An 18,494-nucleotide genomic window follows, 5' to 3' on the forward strand; every position below is an offset into this window, starting at 1 on the left:
CTCCTTTCTCAAGGTCTGCAGGGTAAAACTGAGTTTTTCTTTTAATAGTCACCTTGGTTCCATTTGGGATATAATACAATACAGCTTAGTCATGGCTCAATATAGTGTGACGACGATAGAATTCCGACAAAGAAATTGCCCTAAAGTTAAGGAAAAACAAAATGCAAATATGTTTTTTTTGCAACCGATACAAAAGCTGATGAAATAGTCTACACTCAACAATATGCCTGCCAAAAACGTTTCGGGTTGTTAAACTTTGTCGATACAAGAAAATGACTGTTGAGGAAGGATGCATGGAAAAGGTGAGGGAAAGGTGCAGTGCTTAGGACAGGGCAGCCAGTCTCTTTCAGAGACTGAGACAACAGGTACATGTGAACGAAGTGTTTCCCGACTTCAATCCCATCCTAGTACATTATATGCATCCAGCCCTTTAAACTACGCGGAAGTCCACCACAGGAAGGTTTGTCACCGAGTACATACTGGATTTTGCACTTGATACAATGCTTGATGAGAATACAATGTCACTCTCACTCCTTGACCTCTCTCAAAATACTTCATTAAAAAAAAAATTAAACTGATATCAATAAAGTTAACTTTGGATGTACTTTCAGGCAAATCGTTACCATTTGGTATTAAATGTACTGTATAAGTGAATGCACACTTGTTAGTGTTAGGTTTTTGAGATCACATATACATACACTAGTCCACCCATGGCTAAAGGACATAATGTACTTGCAAGACGTAGACCTGAGTCCAAGGCAGTCCCTACCCAGAAAGAGTCCAAACTGAACTGTACCTTTCGTCCAAGCCAAGACTTGATTCTGGACTCTGGTCAACTCTTCAGGGTCCTTACCATGGTCAATATTTGGAACTTATTGGACTTTAAAACAACTGGGCCTTCTTTTTTGCACTTTAGCTACGTCCCATCGTAATTGCCTTGAGATCATCATCCACTACCGGTTTCAAGCATTTTATCTCCGACTCCAAATTACTGGCATACCCAAATTTTGTGCCCTTGGGGGCAAATGGAGATTTTTGTCGGAAAACAATTGTTCCGATTTGTTTCATCTGTATAAAATCCATTCCAAAGAAAGGTAACAAAACCATTTCTGAAGCCTTATTGATTTCGATTCTTAAAGATGAAAAAAAGGGGGGGGGCAACACGTCACTGTGTGTAGTACATCTTGTTCCCCGCCCCCTTGCTGGATTTGCCACTCCAAAAGCTGACCTCGTATTGGACTGGCTGATGTTTACGCAGCAGAAAAATGGAACAGGATGGAACTGCTTTTGTTATTTGATGTAATATTTAGCCATCTCTCAATATAAAGAGCACTGTTGTAACAACTTCCAGAGCCACGTCTTCTGAGGGTCCCCAATCTGTGGAGTTCTTCTGTTTTCCATCGTTTGTTCAATCCCTTCATAACAAGGTCCTGAATATAACAAGGTTATTCACCTGGTCCCGGCAACCTTCTTGTAACGAGAGTTGACTGTAAAGAACACTCATCTGGCTTTGACCATAACACTACTCATCATTTCAACAAATAATTTGGCAATATACATCTTGAGCCAACTATTCTGTATATGTACAATTACACAGAAATCATATTCTCACTTCTGACTAAATAATTATCATTAAATAAACGATTACGCTGTAAAAAAGATTATACAAGCATGAGTACAATAAAAAGGGAGTGCTCAGATATACATGTTTGCAAATGTTTGGTGGATAATGGCACATTAAACTTGCATTGCTTAAATACTTTTGAGCATTAAAGACACTGACAGGATTGATAACACAAGTCGGCTTTACAAAATGGAAAGACATACAACACCTGTTCACGTACTTGACAGCAAACAGCACACTGGGGGTTTTCCAACACTCAGCTTCCATCTCCGTCTCAGGCTTTGCCTGGTTTGTTACCCCCTGTCTTTTCCTACCTCTGTGATTCAACAAAAAGCTCAATGAGTCAGATAGTGGCATTGCAGCATTAAATTATGCGTGACAGCGTCAACTACTGAAGTATTTCTGTTTGATTTGATTTTGATTTGGGGATTGATTTCAGAGGATGGAACCTGAGACAGAGAAAAAGTTCAGTACTTAAAACCACCAAAATGTTTCTGCGGTAGATATCTTGTGTGCTGCTGGGTATTTGTTAATCACATGGCAAACGTCTGCTTCAATCACAGTCATGGTGATGCCGCAAAAATCACTGCACCTGGCTCAAGGACTTTGGGTTTTCCTGCAATCCCGAACGGTCACTGTTGTCAAGTTCAAGCATCGTGACACCGATCAGGACTTTAAAAGATTATGGTTCACTCCCATCCCGGCAAAAATGGAAAACCAGTCACGTTATCCACTAGTCCCCCCCCCAAAAAAATGAGTATAGTATTACGCCACACCTGAAGTACTTGGCTATGGCTTGGAATTACACACGACTCTATGGGAACCCTGTGGCCACTACCGTAGACTGGTGCATAAGTTCAGGCCACAGCCAAGTAATTCTTTTCCATTGCTCGTAAAAGTCCACTTCACTTCTTACTGCCGAGTCAGATACCATGTACAGATGAACATTTGATTTCTATTTACAAATCTCCAACATTCCTGTTTCTTCCATCAGTTATTCTAGCTATTGCACCTCCTTCAATCAATATTTCACAGTTAAAACTATCAGTTAACGAGCTCAATTTGGCAAAGAAGTCAGTCTTTAAACAAAGCAGTCTTTAACAAAATAAGAAAAGCAGAAAACACAAACAAAATTTATATGTACACAATGCAATTAGGATCTACAGTCAAATTGCATGAGGTATTTTTAAAAGATTTTTTTTTATGGGAGATATTCTAGAACGTAGTTCAAAGCCAGACGCACAATCTCCATCAACATTTTGGTCAACATGATCCGAGGTGATATCAGTCCCCAACTCAACTATTAACAAGGACCTCACTAACAGCTCAAACTCAGCGCACGTTTGAAGACCCTCCATTGAACAAACAAGTATAATTTTACTTGGAAAATAATCACTTTACAGTTTTACTTACTGTTTTATATGTAACAACATCTATCTTTGCCTAAATTTTTTTTGCAGACAAAATGCTCCCCCTCGTGTCAATCCAATGAGTGTATCTAGGTATTATTCTTGTTTACAGTCCTTTTCATGTAGTCCTTTTCAACTTTCTCCTGTCCTTTCATGGTTAAAGATCAACTCCAACATGTCAAGAAGATTTACAATGTTTAATAAACACTTGGTTTGGTAACATGCACTGAACATTAATTTTCAAACAAAGGCGGTGAATGCATGTATGTGTCAAAAACCAACGGACACTGTGTACACCTGAATTGGCAATACACAGCATGATGCATAATGTAACGAGACTTAGGGATTGTATTGTAGGACAGTGGAATTGTTGCAAGCCTGTCGTTTGAGTTACATCTTTTATAGCTTGACCATTACTTTTAATAGCTTTCGGATCCCTATCCTGTATCTCCCTACACACTCTGTCTGCCAATTCCTTGCGGGGACATGGGAGCAAAAAATGTCTACACGACGCAGTCAGTGAAGACGTTGTGTGGACTTGCCAAGCAGGGGTGAAATTGGAGGAAAATGAAATATCCAGGAAATATTACAGTCACTGGAGGTTTCAAGTGCCCTACAGGGGTGTGGGATCTATGGTATACACTTGTAGTTGCCCAAAATCCATGTTTCTGGTGTTTTCTACAAATTTTTATACCATAACAATATTTCAATGGTGAGCCAAGATTTGCCAGGTTTTGAAATAGACAGTTTGAAAAATCTCAAACTCAAGAAACTCCCGATGAAAAACTCTAAAATCAGGAAAAATCCTGACCAATCTCATTCCTGGCCCAGGTTCGCACATCTCCCCTTCTGTGAAAAAGAGGTTTAGAGGCATTTTGGGGTTGAGGTATTTGCAGCAATAGGATGAGGAATACACTCCAGGAAATTATCAACAAAAATCCAGCTGGAAATGGTGTTCATGTTACAAGGAAAACAGGTATTTTCACAGACTTTTCGTAACCACATGAAAACAAATGAATGTCCACACTGGATGCTGCGATTAAAAATGTGTGTGCGTGTGGTGTGTCCATCTCGCTCCACCCCCTTCAGTGGGCTCCTTCACCCACACCCTCACTTGTTCCTCTCAGACCGCCACTTCTCCGAGTCCTCCTTGCGGGCGTCAGGCCGCATCTGGTTGCGCACGCCGCCCAGCACGCTGGAGGTGGCCTCGGAGGCCAGGATGAGGGGCTTGATGACGGTGGGCGGGATCTGCCGCAGGATGCCGCCCACCGCCCCAGACATGCCCTTGTGCTGGTGCTCCTCCCGGGCTGCTTGCACCATAGCCAGGGCCGCGTCCTCCAGGCCCTGTTCGATTGACAAAGGAATCAGTCAGATCAATCAATAAGAGAGAGGGCAGTGGCATAACCGGGGTGAAATTTTTGGGAGGGGTACCCACGCTCCGACACATTTTTTTCACAGGGGAAACGAAAGCCAATAGAAAGCGGTTTGTACACAGGGTTGTGTTCATTTTATGATTTCAAAGGGGGCGGGACTAGGGAAGTGAAACCCATGGGGGGGGCATGCCACAATGAAGTTACGCCACTGCATCGGGATGGTTCTAAAGAGAAGGGAGAACTGTGAGACACAGCCTAAACATTTAAAACCAAACCGTGTCACATAAACACAGAACATTCAGTATACCGTCGAACATGCATGATTAGTGGACTTCTGTCATGAGTGTTTCGAGTACACAATTAAAAACTCTATTAACAGTGGCATATCAAATGCCAAATTTCCTACAAATTTGAGCTGAGTACTTCTTACACTTGGACGGAAAAGACAAGTTTAGCAACTTGGTGAAAGAAATAGATTTGGCAGAACTTGACTAAAACAACTCAACAACAACCATTCTTCATGACCCATCTAAACCCTGGATATAATTCGAGACCTACCTCAAAAAATTAAACCAAGAAGAAAACAAAAACGATGAAATTCAACATTTCACAAGACTTTGTGCAGTATTTTCAAGATGCAATGTCATACTTGAGAAGTAAAAAATACAAGATAATCAGCTGATCTGAAGATCATCTGAGTCATCAGATGATCATCTCATATCTCAGATCAGTCTCAGATCATCATCTGAGTTGCATCCATGATTAAAGAAGCTACCAACAAGAATTTTCAGTTCAGAACACACAATTACACTTAAATCTAAAATACGTGTACAATGTTGTCCATTTCTTTCTCCATAGCTGTCATAAAGTCAAATCAAAAGTTCTCCACAAGTCAATCACATGACTTCAGTAAAACTGACTCGAAACTCGTCCCGCAAAGCTAGTCGTGATTTCGTCCTACCTCTCTGACCACGTTGAACGCGTTGGCCATGCCCTCCCTGAAGTCGGCGGGTTGGCGCGCCAGCCTTGACTGGCCGAACGGTCCGTAGGTGATGGCGCGGCTGGACACGCTAGGGCCGGGAGAGACCATGTCATAGGCAGTCTCGGCTGCCGCCTGCAAGGGGAGTACAGAAACAAGGGAAGGGACTTTGTCAATCAAGGTAAGTGACTGGAGATGATCCATGCTTCATTCAGGAGAAGTATATTTACTGATCCAGTGATCACAACTGGGAGACGTGACGGAAGACGCATCAAAGTGGCCAAGGAATCGCAAGTTGCTTGCAACTTCACAAAATGCAAAAAGTCCCTCAAATTTAAAAGAATGTCGGTAATACCCAGCAGCTCAGTCTTTTGTGCCGAGCATGGTCTTTTATTACAACGCCAAACTCTTTTGTCCGGAAACGGGCTCCCCGTCTTTGTGTATTAAACCCAGCTCCTCAAAAATGGGTCACCCGTCAGGAAGTGGTGAAGGCAAAAAATTGTCACCAAGGGTGAACCTCTTTGTTAATTTTTGCCAACTGTAAGCAGTAAGCAATATAAGAACGGTCTGGTGAAGTGCATAACAAGTAGTCTTGAGGTGGGGTTGACTTAGGGCCTCTGATGGGGGCCTGTCAAAAATCTAGGCAGTGTTAACTTGCTCAAGATTTGCTCAGCAAGGCGGTACAAAATTCAATCCAATGCCAGCTGCTATGCTCTATGCATAGATTACGTATCACCTGATTGCCGTTGGCGGTACAGCTCACATTTTCAGCTAGAGTAAGAAGGTTACTACCTCAAAGATGAGAAATGTACTTGTGGCCACAATCACAATAATTGGCATGCTGAAGGCAAGTTCATGCAAAAGCTCTTCAACATGGAAATTCTCATCTCCTTTTTTCAGTTCACATTAAAAGCATCGCATCTCTGAGCATCTTCAGGCACCAGGTATGGCACCTTGGGGTCACCGCTTGGACAAGCTGCTGCTCAGAGGCCCCTCACCTGGAGTAGCCTGACCATCCGGTTGGTTAGCTCCACCGCGGCCATGGCGGTGGACGTCCCGAAAGAGCTGGCCCCCCGCTGGAAGCCACGCATCAAGCGGCCGTCCTTCCTGTACTGCTCCACCGGCAGACGCACCAAGTCCACCATGCCTTGCACTGGGGATTGCAAACAGAAGACAAAAAGGTATCTGCCTTAATCATTCTCGGTTTGTAACTGCACTGTGGGGAATCCAGTTTGACTCATGATTCAGATTGCATACTAAGGAACCACTCCGGCCATGTGTGACAAAATGCACTGGAATTGTACTTTGTGGACTGTTCAGGATGGTTAATAAATTACATGTTCATTTAACGTTCTTTTGTTCAATTCTTTTAGGTCCTACCAGATGTTTTGGGGGAAATAGAGACACAAAGGACTCAACTTTCATCAAGCTACGAGCCAAGAGACTGACCACTGATCAATGTGTCAGCCCTGTTCACATTTTAAGGTGCCGGTTTTTAAAACCATGTTGGATCAATCTCGAGCAGAACAAGGCTGCTTGGAAACGAGCCGGCAGCCACCTACCCAGCTGGACCAGTGAGTGCATTGGCCCCACGCCTCCAAGCAGACTAGGCAGCTGTGTCTTCTTGATGTCGTTGGCCCACTCGTTGATGGCGTAGAGTATCAACTTGTCGATACCGAGGAGCCTAGTGCGATAAAAACCCAAAATGGTTCTTGTAAAGAACACTTCCATACATAAGACACAAGTCTTTGTCCTTTCCAGGGCCGTGGCATTCTGTGTAAGCATAAACACATCTGGAGACCAATCGCCAAGAGATTGTAAAACATTATAAAACATGAATATTGCGCTGGATAATATGTGAATGTTACTGACCCATGTCTGTTGTGCAGCCTTTTCAGTGTTAGTTCCGAATGGTTGAGCTGGCCTAAGCCCATGAGCAGACCCATTAATGTTCCCTTGGGGACAACAAAATAAGAACAGATATTTGAGAGTTTTACACACTGCAGCGTAACGAGCATCATACAGGTCACTAAAGGTCACAAAACAGGTTAGAACCAGTTTGCTCAAGAACATTAGACTTGAACCAGTCCTTACCTGTTCCATGTCAACTCTCTTGCCCTCGTAGTCCAGCTTAATTGGAACGTCGGGAGAAAACACAAATGACCTACGAGAGACAGAACAAGTTGAAGACACTGTGGTGAGCCACGATGTTTAGAGAATTCTGTTTGGCTTCAGATCTAAATAGCAAACACGGATCAGCAAGTGTCTCCTAGCGTGGTAAATGGGTCTCCTGTTTCAATACGGTCCAATCGGGAGACGTCAAAGTATCACATGACCACATGGTGTCTCCAAGATCGGCCACCACTGCAGTAAACAAGCGTCTGGTTAGCAACCGTACATTGCACGTTTCAACTAAAACAACTATGTATTTGCTATCAAATGGCATAACGGTCACTACTTGTGCCTCATTGCTGGCTCTAAATGTTTCTCATAGTCTTTGCCATTTATAAAGCTTTCAAGGCTTCCCGTAGTGCCTAAATACTGTGTACGGCATTGCAGTCTTTGCCCACAACAATGGCGGATATGTGTTGAGTCGATTGGGTCAGTGACACTATGAACATCTAACAAAAGAAGTACGGTGCAATAACAATGGATGCTCATTGTGAGTGCACTGCGTTTCTTTTGCCAGATGTCCGTGGCATGAGAGAGGAACTTGTAAAAGCTACATTTTGAGGTGAAAGTCTTCCGAAAGTGTCCGAATAGGACAGTTTTCCTTCCATTTACCTAAAGAAGATTGGTGCCCCAGCACCTTGTGCGTTTGTCTCAGTGGCTACCAAGCTGGGTGCATTGTGGGCCTCTGACAATGGCTCATGTTCAGGATCCGTTTGGTCTGACCCGCCCAGTGAGTTGCCTTCAAAGCCCCGCCCATCGTACAGGTCCTCATCCTCTTCTTCCATCCCGTCGGCCAGCCAATGCTCAATGGAGGCCGGGGACAGGCTCTGGGGTCTAGAGATGGGCGTGTCCATGGGCGTGGCCTTGGATGTGGTGTGGGCTTTGGTGGGACTTGTTGCATAGTGATGTAGGTGTTCTTTAGTTTCTGAAGTAGTTTACCATAAAAAGGGAAAGTTTAACACAGCTGTCACAATATGTCTCTAACTAATTTGAAAAAATCTCAGAAATACAATGTTATAACTTGAAATACAAAAGCTTGACTTGACTGACTTTGAATATATACATTGTGAAATTTCAAATTGTCAGGCCTTCGGTTATGATAATTCAAGGCAGCTTTGCATACTGTTTTATACATGATACATTAACCTTTACTATCCAGACATTTTTGTTGATGATTTTTCTCAGTGCTTCAAGGTCTTCCCAAATCTCTGGTTGGATCTTGAAGGGATTCGGAGGATAAGGACTACCGAAGGATGGAGAGAATGCTCCCTTACCTGGTATAGGCACCCTGCCAGCATCTGAGGACACTTTGTTGAAGAAGTCATGGAGGAAAAACAAGGAATCCTGGGCAAATAAATTTAAAGCATTTATAAGAAAAAAAAAGCCACTTTATGAAATTTTTTATCTAGGTGAGGTAAATTTCTGTCATAAATGATATCACAGGTAACTCTAGGTTTTTATCTCAATTTCTTTGTTACAAACTGTAGTGTGCATTGTGCCGAATTGTCTAAAATTACAGACTTCGTGCATAACCAGGCAGGGGCTGCCAAATTGACACAAGGCCTAGGCGATATCATGCCGGTGCCAAAAAGAGTACTACGCTGGCCCCAAATGGCCTGTGACATGTACAAATGGTTTGACCGTGCATGTGTTCAATCCTAGCGGCAGATACCCGTCTCACCTGGTCTACATTCAGCCTGAGCGGTTGGAGAGAGATGCGTAGGCAGCATTCCTCAGCTGCTAGGTTGGGGTCTGGACGGATGTGTAGAGCTTTCACCAACACCTGTACAGGTGATGTACCAATCCCTATTACCATCATTACTTTTCCATGCTGAGCTACGTATTTTCTGAGTTTTTGAAAGGTTGCTGATCTCCCAGTACAAAGCCGAATGTTTTAGATTTGTGCGGACTTGGGAAGATAACAATAAAAAAAACTCTGGAACAAGTGTTAACAAGAGACATCCACATGAACTAAGATGCAAGTAGCAATCTTGTGGTAAGAACACAAGTGGTCCCAAAAGCAAATTCGGAAAATGCAGCAGAAATGTTACTGACCCACTTAATATCGATGAAATTATTTTCATAATATATGTTCATTAATCTTGATGAGCCCTCATTCTCGACAATTATCAGAATGTGACCAGATAACAAACTTCACCAACTTTTTTGCAACTAGGTTTCCGTTGTATCAGAAAAGAGCACCCCCGTTTCTGATCACGACACACCACTCAGTTTTGGCATCCAAATGGAGTCATTAAACATGGAAAAATATGGAGGGCTTACACGGACACCCATTGTGCAGGATTTGTTCTAAGGCTTGAAACAAAACAGCAACTCTGGATTTTTTTTCCCTTATTTTGTTGGTTGGGTCAAAAATGTGTGAGTACAGTTTACCATAAGATGATATTTTTACATCACTAGGCTTCTAGGATCAAGCAGAGCGCCTCACCATGTTGGCGTGGGTTCTCCTGGGCCTGGCCTCCGACGAGTACAGGTACATGAACTTGTTGATCTGCGAGTTGGCCAGCCGATCCCGCACCTCGATGTCGCTGATCAGCAGGATCTGGCGGGATCGCTGCTGGGCCTCGTCCGGGTACTGGGAGTGCTGAAATCGCACCTGTATCACAAGGGGTCCAAGAAAAGAGATCTGTGAACCAACACCTCATGCATATGAACCCCTAAAGTTTCAATGCTTTTAAACCACTGAATTTTATTTGATCGGGAGGTGTGTGATGTAGTGGTTCATGTTTACAACTTCTGATCAGCGAGTTAGGGGTTCGAATCTAGCTGCTGGCTGCGAGCGGTGGCCTCGGGCAGACAAGTTTTCCAGTGAAGATTGATAACAATGTTTGGAAATGGAGGTTGTGCACCAAAAGCACATGCATGATACATTATGTCTAGGTCACTATGTATGAACCTTCACAGTACTTCAAGCAAACACTTCTCAAACAGTTATCTCTCGCAATCGAAGGCCATGGTGTAACAAGGAGATTCCAATTGAAAACTTCAAAACCAACAACCCCCCCCCAAATACTCAAATCAAAAAACCAAGCAAGAGCAAGTTTACTAAATAGTCCATTGGTCTCTTCACCTTGTTCATCTGTAGTTCCATCAAGGTGGAATGGTCTCTGCCCGGTCCCCCTCGCTCGTACCAGCTCAGCTGCTGCTGTCGTTCTTTGGTCTTCCTGGATGCTGGACTGCTAGTGTTAGATGGCATGGTCCTGTAACCGGAGGGTAATTGCATACAGCCTCATACAGTAAAGATGCCTGTGAAATTGGAACTTTTTTCTTTTAAGTTGCAGAAACCCAATTAGACACCACCAGTATTTTACGTCTACTCCGTGCAGGAATGAAAGAGGGCGTCCTTTTACAAAGCAATGATGGTCCTTAGGTGGGAACTCACTGGCCCCCACAGCTCAATGCGCAATTGGTGTGGGATGCGCAGGGCACCCTGATCCTCTCATGTTGGAACGTACACTCTTTTGAGTCTACATCGGGCACCTGGCTTGAATGATTCCCACAAACCTGCAATTTCTTTGCCGGTGAAGGGGTGGTTTCAAATCGGGCGAATGCAGGACTCTAGAGCAATGCCATGGTCACTTTACACAGGGCTTGTTGGATTGCAGCTCAGTTTAACATTTTTCACACATTCAGAGAGCTCCCGGATGAAAGGGATGGAAAGATTAAACACTGCCTGAGCCAGTTAAGACTTACAGGCCCAGAAAAATATTTTCATCTGGAAATCAGCAGGAATATTGATGTTTTCTATCACACACCATCCTCACAGACTGGTGACAAACTGTGCAGTATATCGAAAAGGAGAACGCAGTATTCCCATGGAAAATGATGAACATATCCTTAAGACTCATTTTGTGGGATCAGTCACATCCAGTCAAAGTGCAATGCACAAGCTGTTTGATATCTACACTGTTCTCATTTGGTGAGTTAAGAACATTTCTGCGGTCAAACATGCCAAAGGAAGCATGGCAGTTACTGTTTGTCTTCGTGCAAATCTAAAGTATAAGCACTTTCACTTTAAAACCTAGAGATTCAGGATACAAACCTGGACCTGTCTGGAGTACTTGGTCTTGCTGGACTTGAGCTTGGAACATCTGCAACAAAATGAGAGGGTTGTTCTTTCTCCTTATTTTGCCACAGACGCTGCCACATTGGCCATACACATCACGCACAACAAGTAGGTTACATCGCTTACGAGTCTCTGATGAATTGGCTGTGTGGTAAGCCATGTCACCACTTCTCGACCCAGTGGATTTTGCAGCTGAATACCACAACAGAACAAAATTGCATACACATATGGCTACATCCGGCTATATCCAAAAGTATAGGCTGCGGCTAGCCACAGCTCACAAACATATGGAAGGTGACTGCAGCCGCCAGCCAGTGGCTTTCCATAGACCTTTATCACGATGCTGCCATGTTTGTCTTGTTCCCTGTAGACCCACTGGTAATAATAATACAAATTCACATACTATTGAAAGGGAACAGACTATTATTCATTCCAGCCTCAGTTTGGTTACATTGCTTTAAATGGTAGAAAAGCCGTCCTATGATAGAGTCCTCTATAAGCACATGCGTTGTTTCCGTCTCCTCACCAGGCACGGAGAGTTTCCTCGGCGATGCCGGCCCAAAGTCGTTGCCGCCATAGATGTGCCAGACCACAGTCATCTCCTGCAGGGTGTACTTCATGACGGCCGTGGGGAAGTGGGCGGGCGCGTTGAGTTGGTCCCCTCGGCCCAGGGGCCGTGCAAAGTGGTCCTCTTGGATGGCTATTGGGGTGTCTTCCAGGCACTGGACCTCCGGCTCACCTTGAGTGCGCTGTGAGAAAGAACAGTTGAAAGTTATTGGGTTAGAACAGCCAACCTGTAATTGTATCATGAGTGGACCATACACAGTAGTTAACTGGGGGTTAAGGATGAAAATGGGTGCAGATTGTAAGAATGTTGTACACGACACTTCACAGACATTCACAGAGTCAACAAGTCTGAAGCCATCAACTTCACAGACAATCCACTCTCAAGTTTTAACAAGTCATCATGGGTGATCACAGACACATCTGACCTCAAGTCGTAACAAGACAGCACAAGCAGTCACAGATCATCAAGTATCATTTTTATCACAAGGCATCGCAGACATTCACAGTCTGAAGAAAGGAGTCCTTAATTGTTATTAATTAAAACTTGTGATCTCACTTGTGATTGACGAACGAGTGACTTAATTGCAACTTAAGTTGCACTTAAGAGAAATCTCAACATTTAAAAAAATCTCTAAACAGAGATTTAACAAACATCCAACTGACCAGTACACCCATGCCCGGGTCATCCAGCACACAGAACTCCTCATCGTTAAAGAAGCCATCTTCTGCCTCATCCTCGGCAGTCATCTCAAAGTGTCCAGAGACAGGCTGGGGTAGGCCATTTAGCGAGCGGTGGTGATGCGGGCTGGCCTCCAGCACTGCATCCTCTTCGTTGGCCTGGTCCTCATTGGGGAAGAGAAACAGGTCTCCGTCTCGTTTGAGGGTGCAGGCGATGTTGATGGGGGACCCTGAGGGTGAAAAAATACCCAGTTTGACCAGGTTCTGACAAACAGGCAAGAAGTCTGATCGCTCGTTAAGATGTGTGCACACCACCCGTTACACTTGAAATCTGACTTACAGCCACAATAAGAGATTCACTGGTTCACAAGTTCACTGGTATAAAGAGAAAATGGTGCGGCTCGTCCATCTCACCAGAGGGGAGACTTGGGGATGAAGAGAAACCCATGAAACATCCGGCGGAGGATTTGTCAGTAAAGAAATATTGTTGAAAGATGGAGATCTGAGGGTAAGCATTGCCAATGGTATTTATTTTGTACTGGGCTAGAGGCATGGACAGTTTACACATGTCACTAGACGAGCGGAAAGAAGTTTAGATGTTTGTAAGCTTTGCCAAAATGTATTCAGTTTGTACTAGATAGCAAGGACTAGATGGATATTAGGGTAGCCTATGAGAAATATTTAAGTTTCAAATTTTTTCTGCAGCAATTGTTTTGTTACATCTCTGTCTTGATGATGTTTTTCACTTTTTTGCTATGGGAAAATAAAGGCAGCAGAGAAATCTTTGAATATTGGCGGAGCAGTTTGTGGTGCCTGCAGCATCCTGTACGCTGTGGGAGGGGGGGTCGTGCGCACATGTGCATGTGCATTCATGATATCAAATGACGCTGGCTGACGTCATGGTCTGATGGAGAATGTGAGATGCCATTATGTCACCCTGTCATGTGACTGTTCTGGGCATGACAATAGTTATTATTTACAAGGTTTTGCAATGCATTTCTTCAGTTCCAGTCATACATGTGAAGGACAGGTGATTCGTTAAAAAACAATGCATACCAAAATCAACGGTGAAGTTTGAAAAATGGCACCCATGAGGCAAATGCTTGGCAGCGCAATGTGCTGCGAGTCACTCCTATTCTGTTACGTACCTTCTCCAGGTGGTGGTGACATGCCCGATCTCACGTCCCTCATGGCCTCGTCCATCAACTGCTGCATCTGATCCAGGTGATTGCCACGACCAATCGGACTGTCCGACACTGGCTGGCCATTTATCACAAATGGTTCCTGCAGTGCAACAGGTGATTTGATTAGTCTACTGGTCTCGATTTAAGTACTCAAGTTTTTGATTTCATTATAGGGACAAACCCTATGGCTGTTCTTGTTTATAGAGTGATTTCTGCCAGTCAGGGAAGGACAAGACAATATTTCTTTACTCCAATCAGCTACTGTATCTGAGGGTTCTTTTAGACCTGGTAGGACCCAACCCAGCCTACCTCCTCATCCACGTCAACCTGCTGCTGTTGATCTTTCAGCTGATCACCTCCTCTACCCTTGCTGTGCAGTGACGGGGCCTGACCTGGCTTGACCTGACCTGACCCAAACTGACCTGAAGTGACCTGAGCCAACACATCCCAAATCCGGCTTACCTCCTTATCCTTGTAAACCTTCCTGCTTTGGCTGGTTCTGTTGGTGACACCAGCAAAGTGCCATAACCTGGCCTGAACAAGTTTGACCCGACTCAACCTGACCTAACCTCAACCTACCTCACCATCCTTGTCCGCCTGCTGCTTTGGCTGGTTCTGCTGGTCACTCCAACGCCACGACCCGAACACGACCTGACCCGACCTGACACAACTCAAACTGACCTGAACCAGACCCAGCCTACCTCATCATCCACATCTGTCTGTTCTGTAGGCAGCTTCTGGTGGTCGCCCCATTGCTGCTGTGCCGTAGAGTGTTGCGGTGGGGAGTGGTCTCCGTCGCTGGCAAGATACAGGATGAGTCTGGCTAATGCCGTGCAAGAGTCTGCACAGGTGCGCAGGTGCACGATGTTATTGGACACCTTGAGGTCAATCTTGGGATTCTGAAAAGGAAAGATGATCAGCAATAAAAAAAAATCATCCAATTTCAAAGACTCTTGAAATTATTTAGTAAACAACAATAAATGGCGGAAAGAATTAATCAAATAAATCTCACCAAAAGTTTGACAGGCAATTTTTCACCGTAAGATAGAATCCAGCTGAGTAAATTACGTTTTTACAAGTTCATTCTAATAGCGTTAACAGTATTTGCTTCAGGAATGATACAACAAATTTTCATCAAACTCACGACTTTAATATGTTGGGAGACTTTGGGCCAAAATTCAGAAATTAAAACAGAAAGAGGAAAAAAGAAAGCTATTACCTTTGTTTGAGAATCACTTCCCTTTTTCTAAACATTTGGAAAATTAACCAACTGAATCAGTTCATTTTTTTCACCGAGATGTATGTTGCATTGATGGGACAAATCCTGCATCAATCTCACAGAAATCTCTCTCTTTATAAATTGTTTGTACTACTGACCTTATCTTTTACGGTGCTCATTCTGAGAGCAACTTCTAACATGCCAAGATCCAGGACACAGACGTAATCTGCACAAACAGCAAAACAAAACAATGACAGAAAAAAAGTTCTGAAAATGACTCGCTAAGAAATTCCCAAACAAAACTAGGGTGAACAGTTGGTGCTTTATGCCGGTGATATTTGAGAAAATCACACCACGATGGCAAAGCCAACGAGAGGTCCTCGTTTAATAGTAATGAGTATGTTTTTGGACAACACGTGTGAAGCTTTGCATGGTACCAAAACTAAGAACAACATTTGAGAAAGCTTGATGTTAAGTTTTTAAAACCAGCAAACAATCAAGGGAGGGTGGACCATGACTTACTATTTCTAATATCGACTGAACGCTCATTGCACTGATCAGATAGGAAGACTGCAGCATCATCCACGAGGAATCTAAGATAGGAAGAGGCAGTGGAAATTATGTCCATATTTGAGATCATGTCCTCAGACACTATGTCCTCAGACACTACATGTCCATCAGAGCCCAAACCCTCATACTGTGAATGCAGCAAGGCCAAATCTATATTCAGTGCTGGTTACGGTTTACACATTACTTCATTACAGATTCATATTGGAAAGACTTAATGTGACCACGCAATGGAAACCTAAAGCTGGGAACACCACGGCTAGAGATTTTGGATGATGTCAAATCAAGGGAAAAAAATTGCTCCTTACCTAAGTAGCGACTCTTTGGCCTCGTAGACCAAGTTGCTGGATATGCTTAGGGTCTCAGCCATCACGTAGGTTCTCAAAGGGAGGTTCAGAGGTCTACGAAAGGAATCACATTAACATGAAAATTAGTGAGCAAACCTGTAATTCTCCAATCATTTAAACCTACGCCCACTCTCTTGTAAAAACAATAACTGTATCAATACGGGTCTTTTGACAAAACATCAAAGCACTTAGAATATTCCGACAACATTCTCACGCCCCTGGGCAAGATATGGCTGCCCTTGAAAGTACTCACGGTTTCATTTCTGACAGGGGAGAGGCAGTTTCTCATACTGTCCCAACCAACAGCAAGTGGACTACAATGTAACAAGCTGGATTTGAACCCACAATGCGCACAACTACCCTCGCTACCCGGTCCACAGACAGTGAGGACATAGCACTCCACATTACCGGCTACTCACGGTGCCCCCGAACAAGAGATGCAATCTTTCGTCGCGACAATCCAGTTGCGGGAACCAGCTTACCTGTAGTCAATCCCGCACCCCCAGAAGTGGGCGTGGAACTCGGTGACGACGGACGGCATATCGTAGCCCAAGACCTCCTCATCAACAACATCAAAGAAATCACTCAGCTACGCCAAGTATCAAATACAGAGGAAAAAGAAAACACAGAGTTCATCACTTTCTGAAACCTCCTTGAATTCCATCAAACACTTGGGCAATGAAAATACTGAACAGGTGTCATTCGCAAATGTATACACAAGGGCCGAGGAGGTTAATTTTTCCACCCCCTTCTAATTAGTCACTCCCCCACCCATAATGTTGGTGACAAGTGCAGTTTCAGAAGGCTGAAATAATGTTACAATCCACCAATGACTGGCAGTTGCGATAGACTTTTTTCCTGTGTTGTCACAATCGTGCTGGACCACGATGTGTTGTGATGGTAATGAGTAGATAGTGATGGTAATCTATCGATTCAAGATAAACTAATCAAGCATGCAGCGTGCGCAGGTGCGCTTGCACGTGGTTGAAGCTGCCCCTAGGAATATATGCAATCACCGTGGCCACGGTGATTGCATATATTCCCTACCTGGACTTCCCTACCTGGACTAGCCAGCTATGTTCAGGCTTGGACATGTAGTGTCGTAATGTAGCCCCTCTGACACCAACGGCACATTCAATATTCTGCAATGGTTAAATCATACAGAATCAGTGTACTGCTTCCATTGAGGGGGGGCAACCAACAAACAAGCAAAAATAAGAAAACAAAACAAAAAAGAAAAACAAAACAACATACACAAAAAATAACATATTACAAAATCATCTAGTTTGGTTAAAGCAACTGTCAACAATTTTATTGATTACTCTAAACAGTACCAAAAATAGCCTCTGACAATAATCTATTGAGAATTTTATTTTCCTCAGTTAAGGTAAACAGGTCTGTGGAAATAAAGGTAACTAATTCAATTTTTCATGAACCAAGATGAAAGAAATCTGCTTTACATATAACGTTGGTGCTAACACAGTGCTGTAAAGTATGGTACAGTCCTCAGTTTTTTCAAACCTTCAATTCAATTTCGTTTGCATGAACATGGCAAGTTTTGCGGGAAAAAAAACGGTCAGATATTGATGACATATGAGCAGTTGGCATACCAGACAAGGTCACTTTTTTTGCAACTCCACTCACTTTGATATTGGTCTCTGGGTTGAAGAACATTTTCATGGCCAGGGCGACCATGTTGGAACTGCCGGCCCCATTGCCGACACTCCCTCCAAGTTTGCTGGGGACTCCGCCGTCCGACAGGTAGATGCAGCACTGGAGGTGATCAGGTGGGGCCCAGGTGGCATGTGGAAGGGGCCCAGTCTGTAAGGGCGAGTCTACTCGACCTGAGAGAGGAGGGTGGGAACAATGCAGAGGCTGTTCTTGTGTAACGAGGGGGGGGAGGTAGGCTTGGTTGGTACTGTACCAGAATCGGAATCAATTCAAAAACTTGGAAACAGAAGCTGATTTAAGTCTTGTCAGGGAACATATCAGGAGCACGTGACTATTCTGAAGATGGGCCCATACCACCAAAAGGAAATCAGTGTTGCAATTGAGACCGTCACAAGACCAGACAGAAGATCTTTCATGAGACCGGACACGGGTAATAGGTTGAACAATGACATAGGAATGCTGTTGCAACTTGTTTGAATAGCTTGTGACTTGAAATCAGACTGAAGGCCTTAAGTAGGTGGGTAATGTTGAAGGTTCCTTTTTATTTCAACGGTGCAATATTCTCTTTAAAGGCCCTTACCTTGAATTAACTCTGGCGATAATGGACTTATTTTGTC

General features: G+C 43.8%; 1 protein-coding gene across 1 annotated transcript in view; it reads right to left on the reverse strand.

Annotated features, from left to right (window-relative positions):
* Positions 1-16: 16 nt before the first annotated feature.
* LOC110983966 (autophagy-related protein 2 homolog B-like) overlaps positions 17-18,494 on the reverse strand; it is a 56,013-nt gene continuing 37,535 nt past the window's right edge. Inside the window, exons 22-43 of the mRNA XM_022243713.2 lie at positions 17,851-18,050; positions 17,268-17,348; positions 16,689-16,795; positions 16,168-16,260; positions 15,815-15,885; positions 15,451-15,518; positions 14,775-14,972; positions 14,038-14,173; positions 12,875-13,119; positions 12,171-12,393; positions 11,621-11,669; positions 10,649-10,778; positions 10,007-10,174; positions 9,239-9,340; positions 8,832-8,901; positions 8,170-8,482; positions 7,480-7,549; positions 7,258-7,340; positions 6,948-7,069; positions 6,384-6,538; positions 5,368-5,520; positions 17-4,377 (exon numbers count right to left, since the gene is read on the reverse strand). Of these exons, the coding sequence (XP_022099405.2) occupies positions 4,144-4,377; positions 5,368-5,520; positions 6,384-6,538; positions 6,948-7,069; positions 7,258-7,340; positions 7,480-7,549; positions 8,170-8,482; positions 8,832-8,901; positions 9,239-9,340; positions 10,007-10,174; positions 10,649-10,778; positions 11,621-11,669; positions 12,171-12,393; positions 12,875-13,119; positions 14,038-14,173; positions 14,775-14,972; positions 15,451-15,518; positions 15,815-15,885; positions 16,168-16,260; positions 16,689-16,795; positions 17,268-17,348; positions 17,851-18,050 (3,071 nt within the window). The 3' untranslated portion in view covers positions 17-4,143. The remainder of the gene's footprint in view (positions 4,378-5,367; positions 5,521-6,383; positions 6,539-6,947; positions 7,070-7,257; positions 7,341-7,479; positions 7,550-8,169; positions 8,483-8,831; positions 8,902-9,238; positions 9,341-10,006; positions 10,175-10,648; positions 10,779-11,620; positions 11,670-12,170; positions 12,394-12,874; positions 13,120-14,037; positions 14,174-14,774; positions 14,973-15,450; positions 15,519-15,814; positions 15,886-16,167; positions 16,261-16,688; positions 16,796-17,267; positions 17,349-17,850; positions 18,051-18,494) is intronic.

Source organism: Acanthaster planci, linkage group LG01 (assembly GCF_054643075.1).
Source record: "Acanthaster planci isolate LZ-2023a linkage group LG01, COTS_SCS, whole genome shotgun sequence".
NCBI lineage: Eukaryota > Metazoa > Echinodermata > Asteroidea > Valvatida > Acanthasteridae > Acanthaster > Acanthaster planci.